The following is a 13,934-nucleotide window of genomic DNA, read 5'->3' on the forward strand; positions in this document are numbered from 1 at the left end:
CTCATCACCGTCTCCTCCTCAGGTCTCCCTCTTCGTCCTCTATGACATTAACTGCTCAGCTGGGCCCATTCATGTGGGTCTGGCCCGGGTGATCCCCACTCCAGGGGCATCTCACACTCATCCCAGGCCCGCGGGGGCGCACAGCCCTGTGGGGAGCACCCCGTTTTCTCAGCAGCTGGCCGGAGCGAGCCAGGCGGGAACACCGGTCTCTGGAAACGGTACCAGTGTCCCCGTGGCCACACAGCACTAAGGCCACCATGAGGCCAAAGGCCGTCCCAGCCAGTAAGCCGATGTGGGCAGGAGTGCGGCTGGGGGGCCCCTGGGCTCTCCATGTCAACATCGGTTCCCTCAGGAGCTTTCTGAAAAGCTAGGCCTCTTCTCGGGGTTCTCCTGGCGACATGCATACGTATTTAGAGTCACCAGGCACATGGTTAGTGATTTGGGCATGTGAGCGAGGTGCAAGGTAAGAAACGTCTATGCGTCTTCTGGGACCTGCCCTCTGCCCTCTGCCCTCTGCCCTCTGCCCGACTGACTGAAGGCCCGATTGTGGCAGCATCAGGAGACACCGAAGGCCATCGGCAGAACTGTGATGTCGCTGGCTGCTCCCTTCACAATATTTTAAAATTAGACCCTGGTAGTAACTGATGGTTAAGTGAAGTAATAGCGTCCAAGGGGGCCCAGCTCCCCTGGCTGCTGGGACCAGAGCTCAGCGGCAGGCACCAGACGTGGACGGGGCCAGACTCCGTGGTCGGGTCAGGGGAGGCCGGGCCTGGCCGGCGACGCTGCCCATGCCGGGGGCCTGCCAGGGCCCCTCTTAAAGACCCGGACCTTTAGGGGAAGCTTTTCTACAAAACAAAGGCCAAGCATGTGGCTCAACCCTTTATTTTCCCATTATTTTTGCATTTATCTTCAGATAGAGCAGGAGGGAGAGAGGGAAGAAGCGTGAGAAACATCGACGTGAGAGAGACACATTGGCTGCCACCTGCACGACACCAACCAGGGCCGGGGACGAACTGCAACCGAGGTGCGTGCCCTTAGCGGGAACCGAACCCTCGTCTCTCTGGTCTGCGGGCCAACGCTCTAACCGCTGAGTCAAACTGGCCAGGGCTATTTTCCCTTTTATTAAGGCAACTAACAGTGACAACATCGTGCAGGTGTTCCCTTCGTCACTGCTCACGGGATGAGCCCTGGAGCCCGGGCCCTGAGCAGGAACAAACCAGGATTAGCTGGCGGAGGTGCTATACTGCTGGCGTCCGGGTTTCTCGGGGCCAGGGCTCCCAGAACGCGATTTCAGTGTCGAAGCCAGGAAAGTCCTGGGCAGGTGGGACGGGACTCACCCTGGCTGCCCCACCCCACCCCGCCTCCCGGGGCTCTCAAGGCCTCGGTGGAGACCTCAGGGGGGCTTCCGGCTCGTAGCCCAGCCTTGGAGGCCAGGGCAGAGCCGCCCAAGCCCCTGTGCTAACACTGATGTTGGTGACCACCGGCAATGCCAACCTGTTCTTTCTTTCAAAGGCAGGAGGAAGGGCAGGAGTCAGTCTGTCCAGGCGCACGGGGCATTAAGCCAAAGGCCACCCACCTTGAGCTCGTCCGGCCCGCTCTTAGAAAGCCAGCAGCCCTTCCTGCAGACGTCCGCGTCGGCCCACGGGCTGGCCCCGAGGCTGTCGGGCAGCCAGCTCTCCTTACACAGCTCAGCTGTGTCCCTGCACTCTCGGCCCGCCCCGGTCACCACCGCCGGCCACCTGAGTGTCCGCGAGCGGGCCGAGGCACTGATCCGGTCCAGCCTGGGCTCGTCCAGCAGCTCCACCCTCAGCTTCCTCTTCGGCAAGAGGAGCTTCTCCAGTGCCCTGGTCATCTCTGGGCTCTCTGCCGCGGAGGGGAGCAACACCAGTGACACCCAGTCGTCCAGCAGCGTCAACATCGTGCTGGGCCCCTCGGCCCGGGCTGCCAGCCAGGTCACACGGGTAAGGGCTGGGCAGGGCAGGTGTGCGGGATCCCGGCCTGATGGCCCCATCCGGCTGCCAGCAGAGCCCCCCTTAGGGACAGACAACAGTGATTAGGAAGGAGATGGTCTGGCCGCGCACTGGGGCCGACCACGTGTGCAGCACACGTCCTGTAGGTAGAACACGCAGGCAGCACTGCAGGAGCCCAGCAGGGCCACACCCTGAGCGGCACCAGGACGTGGGGTGGTGTCCCTCACCCAGCAGCGGCACCTGCTGCTGTCCCTCTCACGCCACTCTCCGAGACACAGCTCAGGACGCCCGCACCGCAGTCCGTCGTCACCCCTGCTGTCCACAGTCACCCCTGCTGTCCACAGTCACCCCTCCTGTCCACAGTCACAGTTACCCCTCCTGTCCATAGTCACCCCTCCTGTCCACAGTCACAGTCACCCCTCCTGTCCACAGTCACCCCTCCTGTCCACAGTCACAGTCACCCCTCCTGTCCACAGTCACAGTCACCCCTCCTGTCCACAGGCGTCATCTTAGCCGCCAGGAGGGCTGCCCGCTGCCTGCACGCAGACACTAGAGTCCTGGGGCCTCCACCCAAACAAGCGGCTACTTGCAGGCTCCAGGCTGGTGAGATGAGTCCCACCCCAGCTGTTCTGCACTGGGGCAGGGAGGGCACGTAGGGGGCCTCAGGGCACGCGTGGGCGTCAGTGGAGACTTCGCCCTGCCCCGTGCCGTCGCTGGGAGTGGGCGAGGGCCCTCCCGTCCTCTCCTCCCGGGCCCAGGCCCTCCGGGCAGACGCCACCCACAGTGGAGGCCACGGCAGCGGCCTCGCCACCCAGGAAGCTGCCGGGCACGAACCGCCTGGGGAAGGGCCGTGGGCCAGCAACGCCGGGCCTCCCTCCTCTCAGGGTGGGGCCGATGGGCTCCCTGGGGACCCGGGCACACCGGCCAGGAGCAAGGAGACCGGTTACTTCAGGACTGTAACTAAATGTAATGAGAACACCAAACGTATAAAGAAGCTTCCCTTTTTTTCATTTTCTCAATAAAAATGCACAGACTGTCACACCTTTCTCTCACCCCCCATCTGTGCTTAAGACACAATCTGTGGTGTAGTCCAGGGGTGCCGGCAGGTTCCCTTCCCTGTCCCCGAGGACCACCGATCCCTGGACCGTCTGCGTCGGGGGAAGGCGGGCACAGCCTTGTGACGGGCCAGGTGTCTGTGAAGAGACAGCGACCGAAACCCGGGAGTCCGTGCAGGCAGATGACCTTCACCCAAGGTCATCTCTTTCCAGCTTGTCCAGACTACCTGAGAGCAGGTCCCCACGTTAGAGGCACCTCCGCACCCCCGGTCACGTCCTCCGTCCTTCCTCCAGGGCCACCCTTGGGCGCCCTGCAGCCCTGGTTAGCAGGCCAGGTGGGCAGCGGCCGGGCGGGGCCTGAAGTGGGCACACCTGTTTGCTAAGCATTTGCTTCTCCTTCTCTCCCGAAGCATTTCTCCGAGCCGTGTGAACCCACCGAAGCCAGCGAACAGGGGCAGCTTCGCGGCCGCCGTCTGGCTGAGGGCCTGGGCACGGCCTGCAGGAGGGCCAGCCAGGAGGACGTGGGCCTGGACGACACGGCTTCCCAGCAGAGCGCCTCGGACGAGTAGGAAGGCGGGAGGGCCTGCGGCGAGAGTGAGCTCCCACGCTCACCTTCCTTTCCCTCCCTCCTGCTCCCTAAACTAAAAGAGCAAATACTGTCGTCCACGTGAGGCCCACTCTGAGGATAAATGAGAGCTGTTGTAGGAAACTGAATAACTTCATCTCAGGTTCTTGAAGAACATCTCACGTGATGAAAACAATTGAACAGCAGCCTCCCACCCGCTGCTCCAGGGCGGGGCAGGGCGGCACTTTCCAGAATGGGCTCAGACAAACGCAGCATCACCTGCAAACCCCTGGAGAGACGAGTCTCTGCCCTGAGGGCAGTAAGACAGCCGCAGGTCACATAACTGCCCCCGTCCACTCGTCCCCACGGAAAAGCAATGAGCACCGCACGCATCGCACCGTCCGCGGGCCAAGGGCGCCAAGGTTACGTCCACCGTAGACAATGTTGCTGCTTCATAGTATTTACACCGATGTTGGGTTCGTATAACCCTAACTGCAGGCAACGCTGACTGCATGCAGGCATGTCCACAGCACCGTGACAGCCCACGGCACCCAGTGGTGAGTGTGGACGTCCGGTCCCGGCGGGGTCAGATGCTGGCCGGGAGGCGCGCGGTGCCCCACAGCGTCAGAGCGGCCTCCCACAGCAGCCAGGCCGGGCCTTCACAGGACAGACGTGCCGTTTCCCCAGCCCGAGTCCCCAGGGTCACGGAACACCTGTACACGCCTTTGTTTTCGGAATTAAAGGGTTTACAGTTATTCCTGTTCCCAGTTCTGTGTGTTCTGCTGAAACTTGTCATTTAAGAGGCGAACTCTTCCTGTGAGAGTGGTGTGTGGGCGGATTCTGTGCCTCCCCCGTCTGGTTTCCCAGTGGGAGGAGCTGCCTGCTGCCTCCGGCTGCCAGGACGGGGGAGGCGGACCGTCCGCGGGACAGCGTCACTGCCCCAGTAAGCAGAGACAGCAGTTAGAGTAACTGGAAAGTCACCCTTTCTTCACGGTCTCTAGGACTAGGCGGTCTGGGGAGGGTGACACTCAGACGTCCTCGCCCTTCGGGGCAGATGGCACTGCTCTCTGAGACGCTGGGGAGGCCACCTCCGCAGCCGGCTGAGCTCCCGAGACCCGCTCGGGCAGCTGCACAGCCAGGGCCCAAGGTCCAAATGGCAGGCCCTGGGCCGTGAGTGTGGCCTCCCGGGCAGTGGTCTCCACCGCAGAGAAAAATGCTGGCCCACTCCTCGGGCATCCAGGAGGAGGAGCCTTAGCCACAGGGAGGGAGACCGGAAAGCCCTGGAGAGCAGGTGCCGGGCAGGGCGGGCGAGGAGAGCCCACAGGCCCTGCCTCCTGCCCCGCGGGTTCCTGAGCCCCCCCCCAGTCCATCTTACCTGGGCCTCCGGGCCCCTTCGGGGAGGCAGGGGGAGAAGGAACTTGATCAGCAACAGCAGACAGAACTGAACTGCACCTCTGAGAGCAGACCCAGCGCAGACCCCTCCACGGTACACGTGGGGCGCGCGCCCTGGGACTCACTCCACCCCTCACAGCTGGCAAGGGCACAGTCTCTCTTCAAAAAGTGGGACCAGCCCTGGCCGGTTTGGCTCAGCTGTTAGAGTGTCGGCCTGCAGTCCAGAGAGACCGGGGTTCAGTTCCCGCTAAAGGCATGTACCTCGGTTGAAGTTTGTCCCCGGCCCTGGTTGGTCGTGCGGGTGGCAGCCACTCGATGTGTCCCTTTCACATCGATATTTCTCTCTCTCTCTCTCTCCCTCCCACTCTATCTGAACAAAAAATGGAAAAATGTCCTCGGGTGAGGATAAAAAACAAAACAAAAAAGTGGGACCAACTTTTATATTTACAACTCATGAACTTGTTAATCTGGTCTTGGGCCAGGCATCTGTTTATCAGAGTAGTCTTTGCAAAATACTGTTTAGCCCCCATTTGAAAGCGATCCTAAAGTGACATCTTTTTAAAAATGCACCTTTGTTGTCGAGCGCATTACGATGTCCCCCGTTTCACCCCACTGCCCTTCCACCCTGTCCCCGCCCTGCCTCCGCTGCACTGTGTCCCAGGGCTGTGCACACGTGCACACGAGTTCTTTGGTTAATCTCTTCCTGCCCCACCCCCCCACCCGAAAGTGACATTTCTTGCTGGGAACATTCAAACATTCTGCCAGCATACAGCTAAAGAGTAATTTTGTGCATGTGCACGGGGAACAGAATTGTCCCCTCTGAGGATGGGAAGCAGCCTGTCGTGCTTGGCTTCACACCAAGCGTGTGGCTTTCTGGCATCTGACTCTAGGTTTTTCACTGTGTGTCGAAACCGTCTGTGTCTGGCAAGTACTTTTCTAAAATCACTCGATGCTCCATCTCTTTGCCCATCAAATGTGCAACGCGATCTGTGGCGCAGCCCTCCCTTCTCGAGCCCCCCGCGTCCCCGCTGAGCCCGAGTCACGGAGCTTCGGGGACACGAGCATCTGCCATCAGCACACACACACGCCACCTCCCCAGACAGACTTCTGTGAACACGGGGACAGGAAGAGAACAGCGGGGCGGGGACCGTCCACTGTTCTGAGCCCCCCCCCCCCCCCCCCGTGGACGTGAGGGCTGGGAAGCAGGGAGCGACGGGACTGGCAGCTGGGCTGGGGACCTCTTCCTGGCAACCAGGGTAACCAGATTACAGTCTATGAGTTTAAGACTGTCCACCTCCCTCCACGTGCTTACGTCTTTTTTAAAAAATTTTTATTTTTTTAGAGAGAGAGGAAGGAAGAGAGAAATAGTAACATTGATGAGAGAGAACATCGACTGGCCGCCTCCCGCATGCCCCCCACTGGGGATCAGGCCCATAACCTGGGCATGTGCCCCTACCGGGAACCGAACTGGCCACCCCTTGGTGCATGGGTAGACACTCAACCACTGAGCCACACCAGCCGGGCCACGTGCTTCCTCGCCCCGCCAGGCCTCTCTCTGACCCACCACCGCCTGCTCTACACGTCAGCAGATGATGGCCTCGGTCTGGACGTGAGTGTGTCCCTCCGTCTGTGCCCACTGCTCTCAGGACCCCTGGTCCCACATGCTCCAGGTCAGGTCCTTGGTCACAGACAGGTACACTCAGTATTAACACCTACCAGGTTTGTAGCTAACGCTAGTGGCTAGAAACAATCCTGGAAATTCATAGATTTTCATCGTAAGTGACCTAAAATCACGACTGAATCACTCTGGCACATCAACCACGCAAGGGCAGTTTCAGCCCCTGAAGCTGGGGTGTCGGCAGTCTCTGCCTGCTGTGGGCTGCCCTCACCTCTCCATGTTCTGCCGGCCCAGCCCCGGCACTGGGCTCCCAGGACCATGTGGAGGTGAACGGCAGTCCCTGCGACAGTGTGCCACAGCCCTCCCGTGAGACTCACTCCCCACTCTCTGGATGGAAACGGGCACAAAAAGGGTTAAGACCTCCGCCGAAGTGGGGCTCCTGTCTGACCCCACACCCACTGAGCACGCGGCCATCCGCCCCACAACTCCTGCCAGGACCATCACATCAACTTGTTTTATTGAGTAATAAGCAAACAAACATGAGAGATGGGTGGGGAGGGTCTGAAAGGGTTTTCTTTCGAAATAGTAATTTTTAAATATCAAGTAACTGTTATCACTTCAAGCTGCCAGACTGCAGCAGCCCCTGGGGGTGTGGGGGTGCTTCATGTTCCCGATGTGCAGAGCTGGCGGGGCCGCAAACTCTCCCCTCCCCCAACACATGTACAACGTCAAGGGGGGCCAATCCCATCTGGTGCTCTGAGAACCACTGCTCATTTCATAACTTCCCCAAATCATACGCACAACTGCAAGAGGAAATAAACAGAAAACGCTCGGCATAAATAAGCCACAAGATGATTCGTCTTGCAGTCAATCCAGCATTAGGGCTAATTCCGTCTTTCAGACATTTTATGGAAAACAGCTGTGAGGCTCTCTTTGCAGAAGCCCACACGGTCTCAGGACCCGCGGGCACAGAACCGGACAGGCAGGAGCTGCTCTGGGCCGGGCAGCGGGACACAACCGCCTTCACTTCCTGCCGCTCTGCACACACGTCACAATGTCCGGCAGGAGGTGGTTTCTGTTGTCCTTGGTGACCTGTGGGAAGAAGAGGCCTTCAGAGTCCTTCCTCACGTCGCTCGTCTGACAGGTAACATTCTAGAAGAGCCCGGGAGGCCGGAGGGGTGAGGGATGCTCTAAAGGACGACCCAGGCGTGAGCCAGGCGCGCGGCGTGAGCTCTGAAACAGGACAGGTCTGCTCAAGTCCCACCACCAGCCTCGGCAGTGAGGGCGGCTCACTGAGGGAGTTTAATTACGAAAAGGCCTAGGAATTAAGCCCCGTGCAAGGCTCTGCAACAGACACGGCCCACCTGTGAGCAGACCAGACCAGAGGCACTGCCCACGTGAAGCCAGACCTGGACCACAGGTGGGCCCGCTGGGAGCAGCCAGCACCCTGGCCACGTCTCCCCAGGTTCCGGATGCCCCGAAGTTCAGTCACCCACTCAGCTCTCCAGGAACTTAGCAAACCTGAGTGTTGCCAGGAGCCCTTGACAGGAGTCCGGCCACAGCTGAAGGATGAGGAAGCAGAAGCCCAGAGAAACCGGGGATTTCCCTGCAGTCTGGGCTAGTGGGGGACACAGTGCAGACTGAACTCAGGTCTCTGGACCCCAATGTGCCTGCTCACTAATTGATACCATTACAAACCCAAAAGAAACAGTTTATTCAAGCTTCACTCGACCCACTTTTTTCTAGTCTCATCCACAGTCCCGTGAAGACCACACCAGCATTCGGACTGCGCCAGGGCTGGAGGGTGGGCGGCGGCCCCACAGAGGGCACAGCCATCACTCTCCCACCTCCAGTGCCTCCGTTTGGCCCACACAACAGTCACCCCTTCAGCACCGATGGGGTGCCAGCCAGAAATGAGACAAGGTGCTGAGAAGGAGAAAACTCAGATAAGACTGGACCTCATGGAGCTTGCAGCACAGAACAGAGACAGGCACAGACAACAGGAGGAACGAACGAACAAACGGATGGATGGATGAATGAGTGAACGAACAGATGAATGAATGGATGAATGACTGATGAACGAACACATGGATGGATGGATGGATGGATGGATGGATGGATGGATGGCTAGATGAGCAGATGAATGAACGAACAAATAGACAGTGAGACCTGTGAGAGGGGAGAGGGACACTGGAGCAGGGGTGGCGGTCAGGAAAGGCTTCCTCAGGCAGTCGTGCCTGCCTTAGTCTTCACAGGTGCACAGTGATAGGACAGATAGGACCTCCGACAGGAGGACCTGAGAGCAGCTGGAGGGCCTGAGAGCAGCTGGAGGGCCTGAGAGCAGCTGGAGGGCCTGAGAGCAGCTGGGGGACCTGAGAGCAGCTGGGGGACGTGAGTGCAGCTGGGGGACCTGAGGGCAGCTGGAGGGCCTGAGTGCAGCTGGGGGACCTGAGAGCAGCTGGAGGGCCTGAGAGCAGCTGGGGGACCTGAGAGCAGCTGGGGGACCTGAGTGCAGCTGGGGGACCTGAGGGCAGCTGGAGGGCCTGAGTGCAGCTGGGGGACCTGAGAGCAGCTGGAGGACCTGAGTGCAGCTGGGGGACCTGAGTGCAGCTGGGGGACCTGAGTGCAGCTGGAGGACCTGAGTGCAGCTGGAGGACCTGAGTGCAGCTGGGGGACCTGAGTGCAGCTGGGGGACCTGAGAGCAGCTGGGGGACCTGAGAGCAGCTGGGGGACCTGAGTGCAGCTGGGGGACCTGAGTGCAGCTGGGGGACCTGAGAGCAGCTGGGGGACCTGAGTGCAGCTGGAGGACCTGAGTGCAGCTGGGGGACCTGAGTGCAGCTGGGGGACCTGAGAGCAGCTGGGGGACCTGAGAGCAGCTGGGGGACCTGAGTGCAGCTGGGGGACCTGAGAGCAGCTGGGGGACCTGAGGGCAGCTGGAGGGCCTGAGAGCAGCTGGAGGGCCTGAGTGCAGCTGGGGGACCTGAGAGCAGCTGGAGGGCCTGAGAGCATCTGGGGGACCTGAGGGCAGCTGGGGGACCTGAGAGCAGCTGGGGGACCTGAGGGCAGCTGGGGGACCTGAGGGCAGCTGGGGGACCTGAGGGCAGCTGGGGGACCTGAGTGCAGCTGGAGGACCTGAGAGCAGCTGGGGGACCTGAGTGCAGCTGGGGGACCTGAGTGCAGCTGGGGGACCTGAGTGCAGCTGGGGGACCTGAGTGCAGCTGGGGGACCTGAGAGCAGCTGGGGGACCTGAGTGCAGCTGGGGGACCTGAGTGCAGCTGGGGGACCTGAGAGCAGCTGGGGGACCTGAGAGCAGCTGGGGGACCTGAGTGCAGCTGGGGGACCTGAGGGCAGCTGGGGGACCTGAGGGCAGCTGGAGGACCTGAGTGCAGCTGGAGGACCTGAGAGCAGCTGGGGGACCTGAGTGCAGCGAGTGCAGCTGGGGAACCTGAGAGCAGCTGGGGGACCTGAGAGCAGCTGGGGGACCTGAGCGGGTTCAGTGGGGGTCGTAGGAGTGATGCACCTGGTCCCCGCAGACCGCACACCCAGTATCTAAACGAGGGCCTGGCACACAGGAGGTGCCAACAGATGTGATGAGGAGCAGCACAGAGGACTTCATCCCTCTGGGTCCCCCAGCATCCAGACCACACAGTCTGAGAACAGTGCCCAGCCAAGGAGTGAGAGCTGGACCCAGGAGAACTTCCCGAGGATCTGGACCCTGAATGCAGTGAGCTGAGCAGCAAACACTGGGGCTGAGCCCCTAACAGCAGTGCCTAAGGACACTGTCCCCTGGTCCCTGCCAGGTTGCTCCCAGGGCAGTTCTGGCTCCACTGATGAGGGCCATAGGCTCTACCTTCACTGTTCTGCCAGGCTGGTTGTTGCTATTTTCCCTTAAATCAACCCAAATCCATTCCTGCTGTCCGCACTCCAGGACAGACCTACAGGAACAGGGGGAGGCAGCGGGCATCCGCGGTGGGAGCTGTGGCTTCAGCAACAACGGGGAGGAAGGACTGGTGTCGTGCTCGGGGCCTTCAAGTCCCCATTCTCCCCGGTGTCCCTGGGAGTCACAGGGGGTCTGCTGCAGAGTCTGCGTTTCCTGTGCACCTCCAGAGGAAGGGCATCGAAGAGGAGGGGCATCTGGGGCCCCGTTCTCTACTGCACACGTCTGATCATCTCCTTTACAGACGTCAGAGCTGGGAGGGGGGGAGGGGGGATGAAGGGGAGAGGGGGTAAGGGGGAAGAATAAAACAGAAATGGGGGGCGAAGGAGGAGAAGAAAGGGAAGACGACGCTTCATCCAGGTGGGAAGAATGATGAATGACCTGTAACTTTGCAAAGGTGGGAGATGAGGAGGGGCAGGTACAGTAAATCCTCACTGAACATCACCAATAGGTTCGGCAACTGTAAGCAGAAGCACATCTACGGAAGCCGATTTCAGCAGAGGCTAGTTGATGAAAACAAGGTTAATGTCCTGGGCATCTCATCAACGCTACAAGGCAACGAGCCCGACGTCACAGCTCTGTGCCGGTCGGTTCTGGTGCGGCCCAACTGCAGATGAGCGGTGGGATAAGACGCACAAGGGGAGCGAATCCACGTGCAGCGAGGGTGGGGAGGCAGTGCGGGTTTGTCCTGGGACCATTCCTAAGGCTTCGTATCTATTCTTGAAATCCCTAAACCCTTTGACAGACAGACAGGGGGCATGTGAAGGGAAGGGCGAGAAGGCAGGAAATCCCACTGCCCAAGATAAGGTTCCCAAATGGAGGCTGTGAGGGGCGTAGCCAAGGCCTGCAGAGAAGCTGGACGTGGCAGGCACGAGGCTGCAGAGAAAACAGAGTTCAAGCTGCACAGCACACGGGCACTTCAGGGAAATGCCGTGGCCTACCCACCACAGTCACCCGGCACGCTTCATGGCAGGCCCACGCGGTGAAGGAGGCTCGCGGGGCCGTCCCGTTTCCCACAAGCACAAGCTAAGGCACAGGAGACAAGAGCAGTTCAAGGACCGATGCACAAAGGCCCGGTCCGTCCCCAGGTACCTGACGGCATCCCTGCCCCACAGACCCCTCCCTCCCTCCCTTAGGAGATGCTGGGAGCTAAGGTGCTACGCAGGGGGGGTGCTGGCCGCTCCTAAACTGCAGAGAATGCTCTCTAAGCCTTGGTTGGGTACAAAAAGAATAAAAATTAAAACCGGGAAAGACACATTTTGAGAACATTTTATCATTAAAAATGAACAGAATGCAAAAACTACATTCGCGTCCTGCCCGCCTTCGCGTGCCCTGAGTTCTGAGAACGATGCAGTAGACATCCGCACGACTGTCCACTGAGCTCAGCTCTCAGGCTCCTGGCCCGCCAAGGACAGACGCCCCTGCTCACACCAGCACAGCACCCTCTGTCAACGTCAGGGGCCCTATCCCCGAGGCAGGGTCCTCTCTGTTTCTTATTCAACACCAGGTTTTGGGCTGCAGGTTTTCCTGAGAGGCCAGTTAGAAGAGGGAACCAGGCTGGGAACAGGCGGGAGGCGAGGAAGACTGCGGAAGGAACCAGGGTGCCACCCTCCCTCCTCCCTCCTGCACTGGGGCGGCGGAGGACAGGACGTTGGGGACAGTGGAGCCCTCTGACCTGCCCTGCAGGGCCAGGACCTTCAGCTCCGGGGAACTGTGCTGTGTCTCATCCCCCCTGTGTCCAGCACAAGGTGGGTGCTGGGGAGGGTCTCTGAAATACAGCTGAGTAGTTAAATAAAAATTACAAAGATGCTGACCATCTTGAGTGCCCAGGTTGCTCTGTGCCTCCTGGGGCCACAGAAGCGCCTAGGGATTAATAGCAACTTGAGCACCATAACATGAGCAAAGCTGTGACCACCTAGGCAGGGGACAGGGAAAAGTGCCTTTCAGTATCTGTGTGCAAGAAAGCAAAGCAAAACCACATCCATCTCCTTGTGACCGTATGGGAAGAACCCTGAATCTACTTTCTGCCTGTCTCTGAGTCTTCCTGTTTTGGACAGGTCATACAGTGGAATCACACAACACGTCACCTCTGAGACAGCCTTCGCCCACGTCACAGTGTGGCGCCGACTGGCCGAGCTGCAGTGTGCGCCCCTGCTCCCCCCTCCTCCTCCTCAGAGTCCCCGTGTGGTGCGCACGGTGGTTCTTCTCTTCATTCATCAGCTGGGTATCTGAGCTGTTGCCATTTGGGGCTATCACGTGTAATGCTCCTATGAACATTATTGTACGGGCTTTTGTGTGGACATCCGTTTTCGATTCTTTGGGGTGTATACCTAGGACTGGCTTACTGGGTCACACGGTAACTCCACATGGCGCTTTTTGAGGAACTACAAGCTGTTTCCATGGTGGCTGTACTTTACCTTCCCAGCAGCAGTGTGTGGGGTTCCAATTTCTCCACAGCCTCCCTGGTTCTTGTTCTTCTCCATCTCTTTCTTTTAATTTTCTGTGGCCACCAGAGTGGATGTGAATGCTAGCCCACTGGGGTTTTCATTTGTACTGTCCTTACAGCGCATGATAAACACATCCTTTCATGTGTTTATAGGCTACTGGTCAATATTTGGAGAAATGTCTATCCAGATCCTTTGCCCATTTTGAACTGCTGAGTGTAAAGTCCCCCCACATACTGGACTACAGGCCCTTGTCCTATACATCACCTGCAAATGTTTCCCAGGCTGTGGTCTGTCATTTCACTTTCCTGCCGGCGTCCTTGGCAGCACAGAAACTTCCATTTTGAACAAGTCCAATTTGTCTATTGTTTACTTTGTCCCTTGTGCTTTTGTTTTCGCATCAACAAGACTGTGCTCACCCACGTTTGCAGACTCACTCCCACGTTCCCTGAGGTTCCGGCTTTAGTTCTTACATTAGGTCTGCAGCCTATTCTGAGTTGGTTTCTGTGTATAATGTGAAGTGAGGGTCCAACTTCACGCATTTGCATGTGGACGTCAGGTTTCCATTGTTTGTTGAAAAGATACTCTTCTCATTAAATCATCCCGGTGTTCTTGTCGAAAATGAACTGATTGTAGACGTGAGGGTTTATTTCTAGACCTCCGGTCATGTTCCATTCACCTGTGTCCATCCTAATGCCAGTGCCACACTGTCTGGATTACTAGTTTGGAGATAAGTAGTTCTCCAACACTGTTCTTTTCCAGGTTGTTTCAGCTGGGTTCTTGAGCTTTGCATAGGAATTTTAGGATTAGCTTATCAATGTCTACAAGCCCCCGGCCTACTGACTTCTGACCTAGAAGCTGACAGCTGTAGCTACAGAACAAGAGCAGACCGGAGGGCCCAGAGCACTGCATCTAATGCCTGGTGACATTAAAATGGTTGTTGCCCTGCTTGG

General features: G+C 58.7%; 2 protein-coding genes across 3 annotated transcripts in view; one reads left to right on the forward strand and one right to left on the reverse strand.

Moving 5' to 3' along the window:
* The window catches only part of PCNX2 (pecanex 2), a 229,066-nt gene extending 225,472 nt beyond the window's left edge, over window positions 1-3,594 (forward strand). The window contains exons 33-34 of the mRNA XM_036277465.1: window positions 1,513-1,961; window positions 3,436-3,594. Coding sequence (XP_036133358.1) covers window positions 1,513-1,961; window positions 3,436-3,594 — 608 coding nt within the window. The remainder of the gene's footprint in view (window positions 1-1,512; window positions 1,962-3,435) is intronic.
* Window positions 3,595-7,041: 3,447 nt separating this feature from the next.
* The window catches only part of NTPCR (nucleoside-triphosphatase, cancer-related), a 31,674-nt gene continuing 24,781 nt past the window's right edge, over window positions 7,042-13,934 (reverse strand). The window contains exon 5 of one of the 2 annotated variants that reach the window (XM_036277746.1): window positions 7,042-7,692. In XM_036277746.1, coding sequence (XP_036133639.1) covers window positions 7,650-7,692 — 43 coding nt within the window. In that variant the 3' untranslated portion in view covers window positions 7,042-7,649. The remainder of the gene's footprint in view (window positions 7,693-13,934) is intronic. The other variant, XM_036277745.1, reaches the window with a different exon arrangement.

This window comes from Molossus molossus, unplaced genomic scaffold, assembly GCF_014108415.1.
Source record: "Molossus molossus isolate mMolMol1 unplaced genomic scaffold, mMolMol1.p scaffold_m16_p_23, whole genome shotgun sequence".
NCBI lineage: Eukaryota > Metazoa > Chordata > Mammalia > Chiroptera > Molossidae > Molossus > Molossus molossus.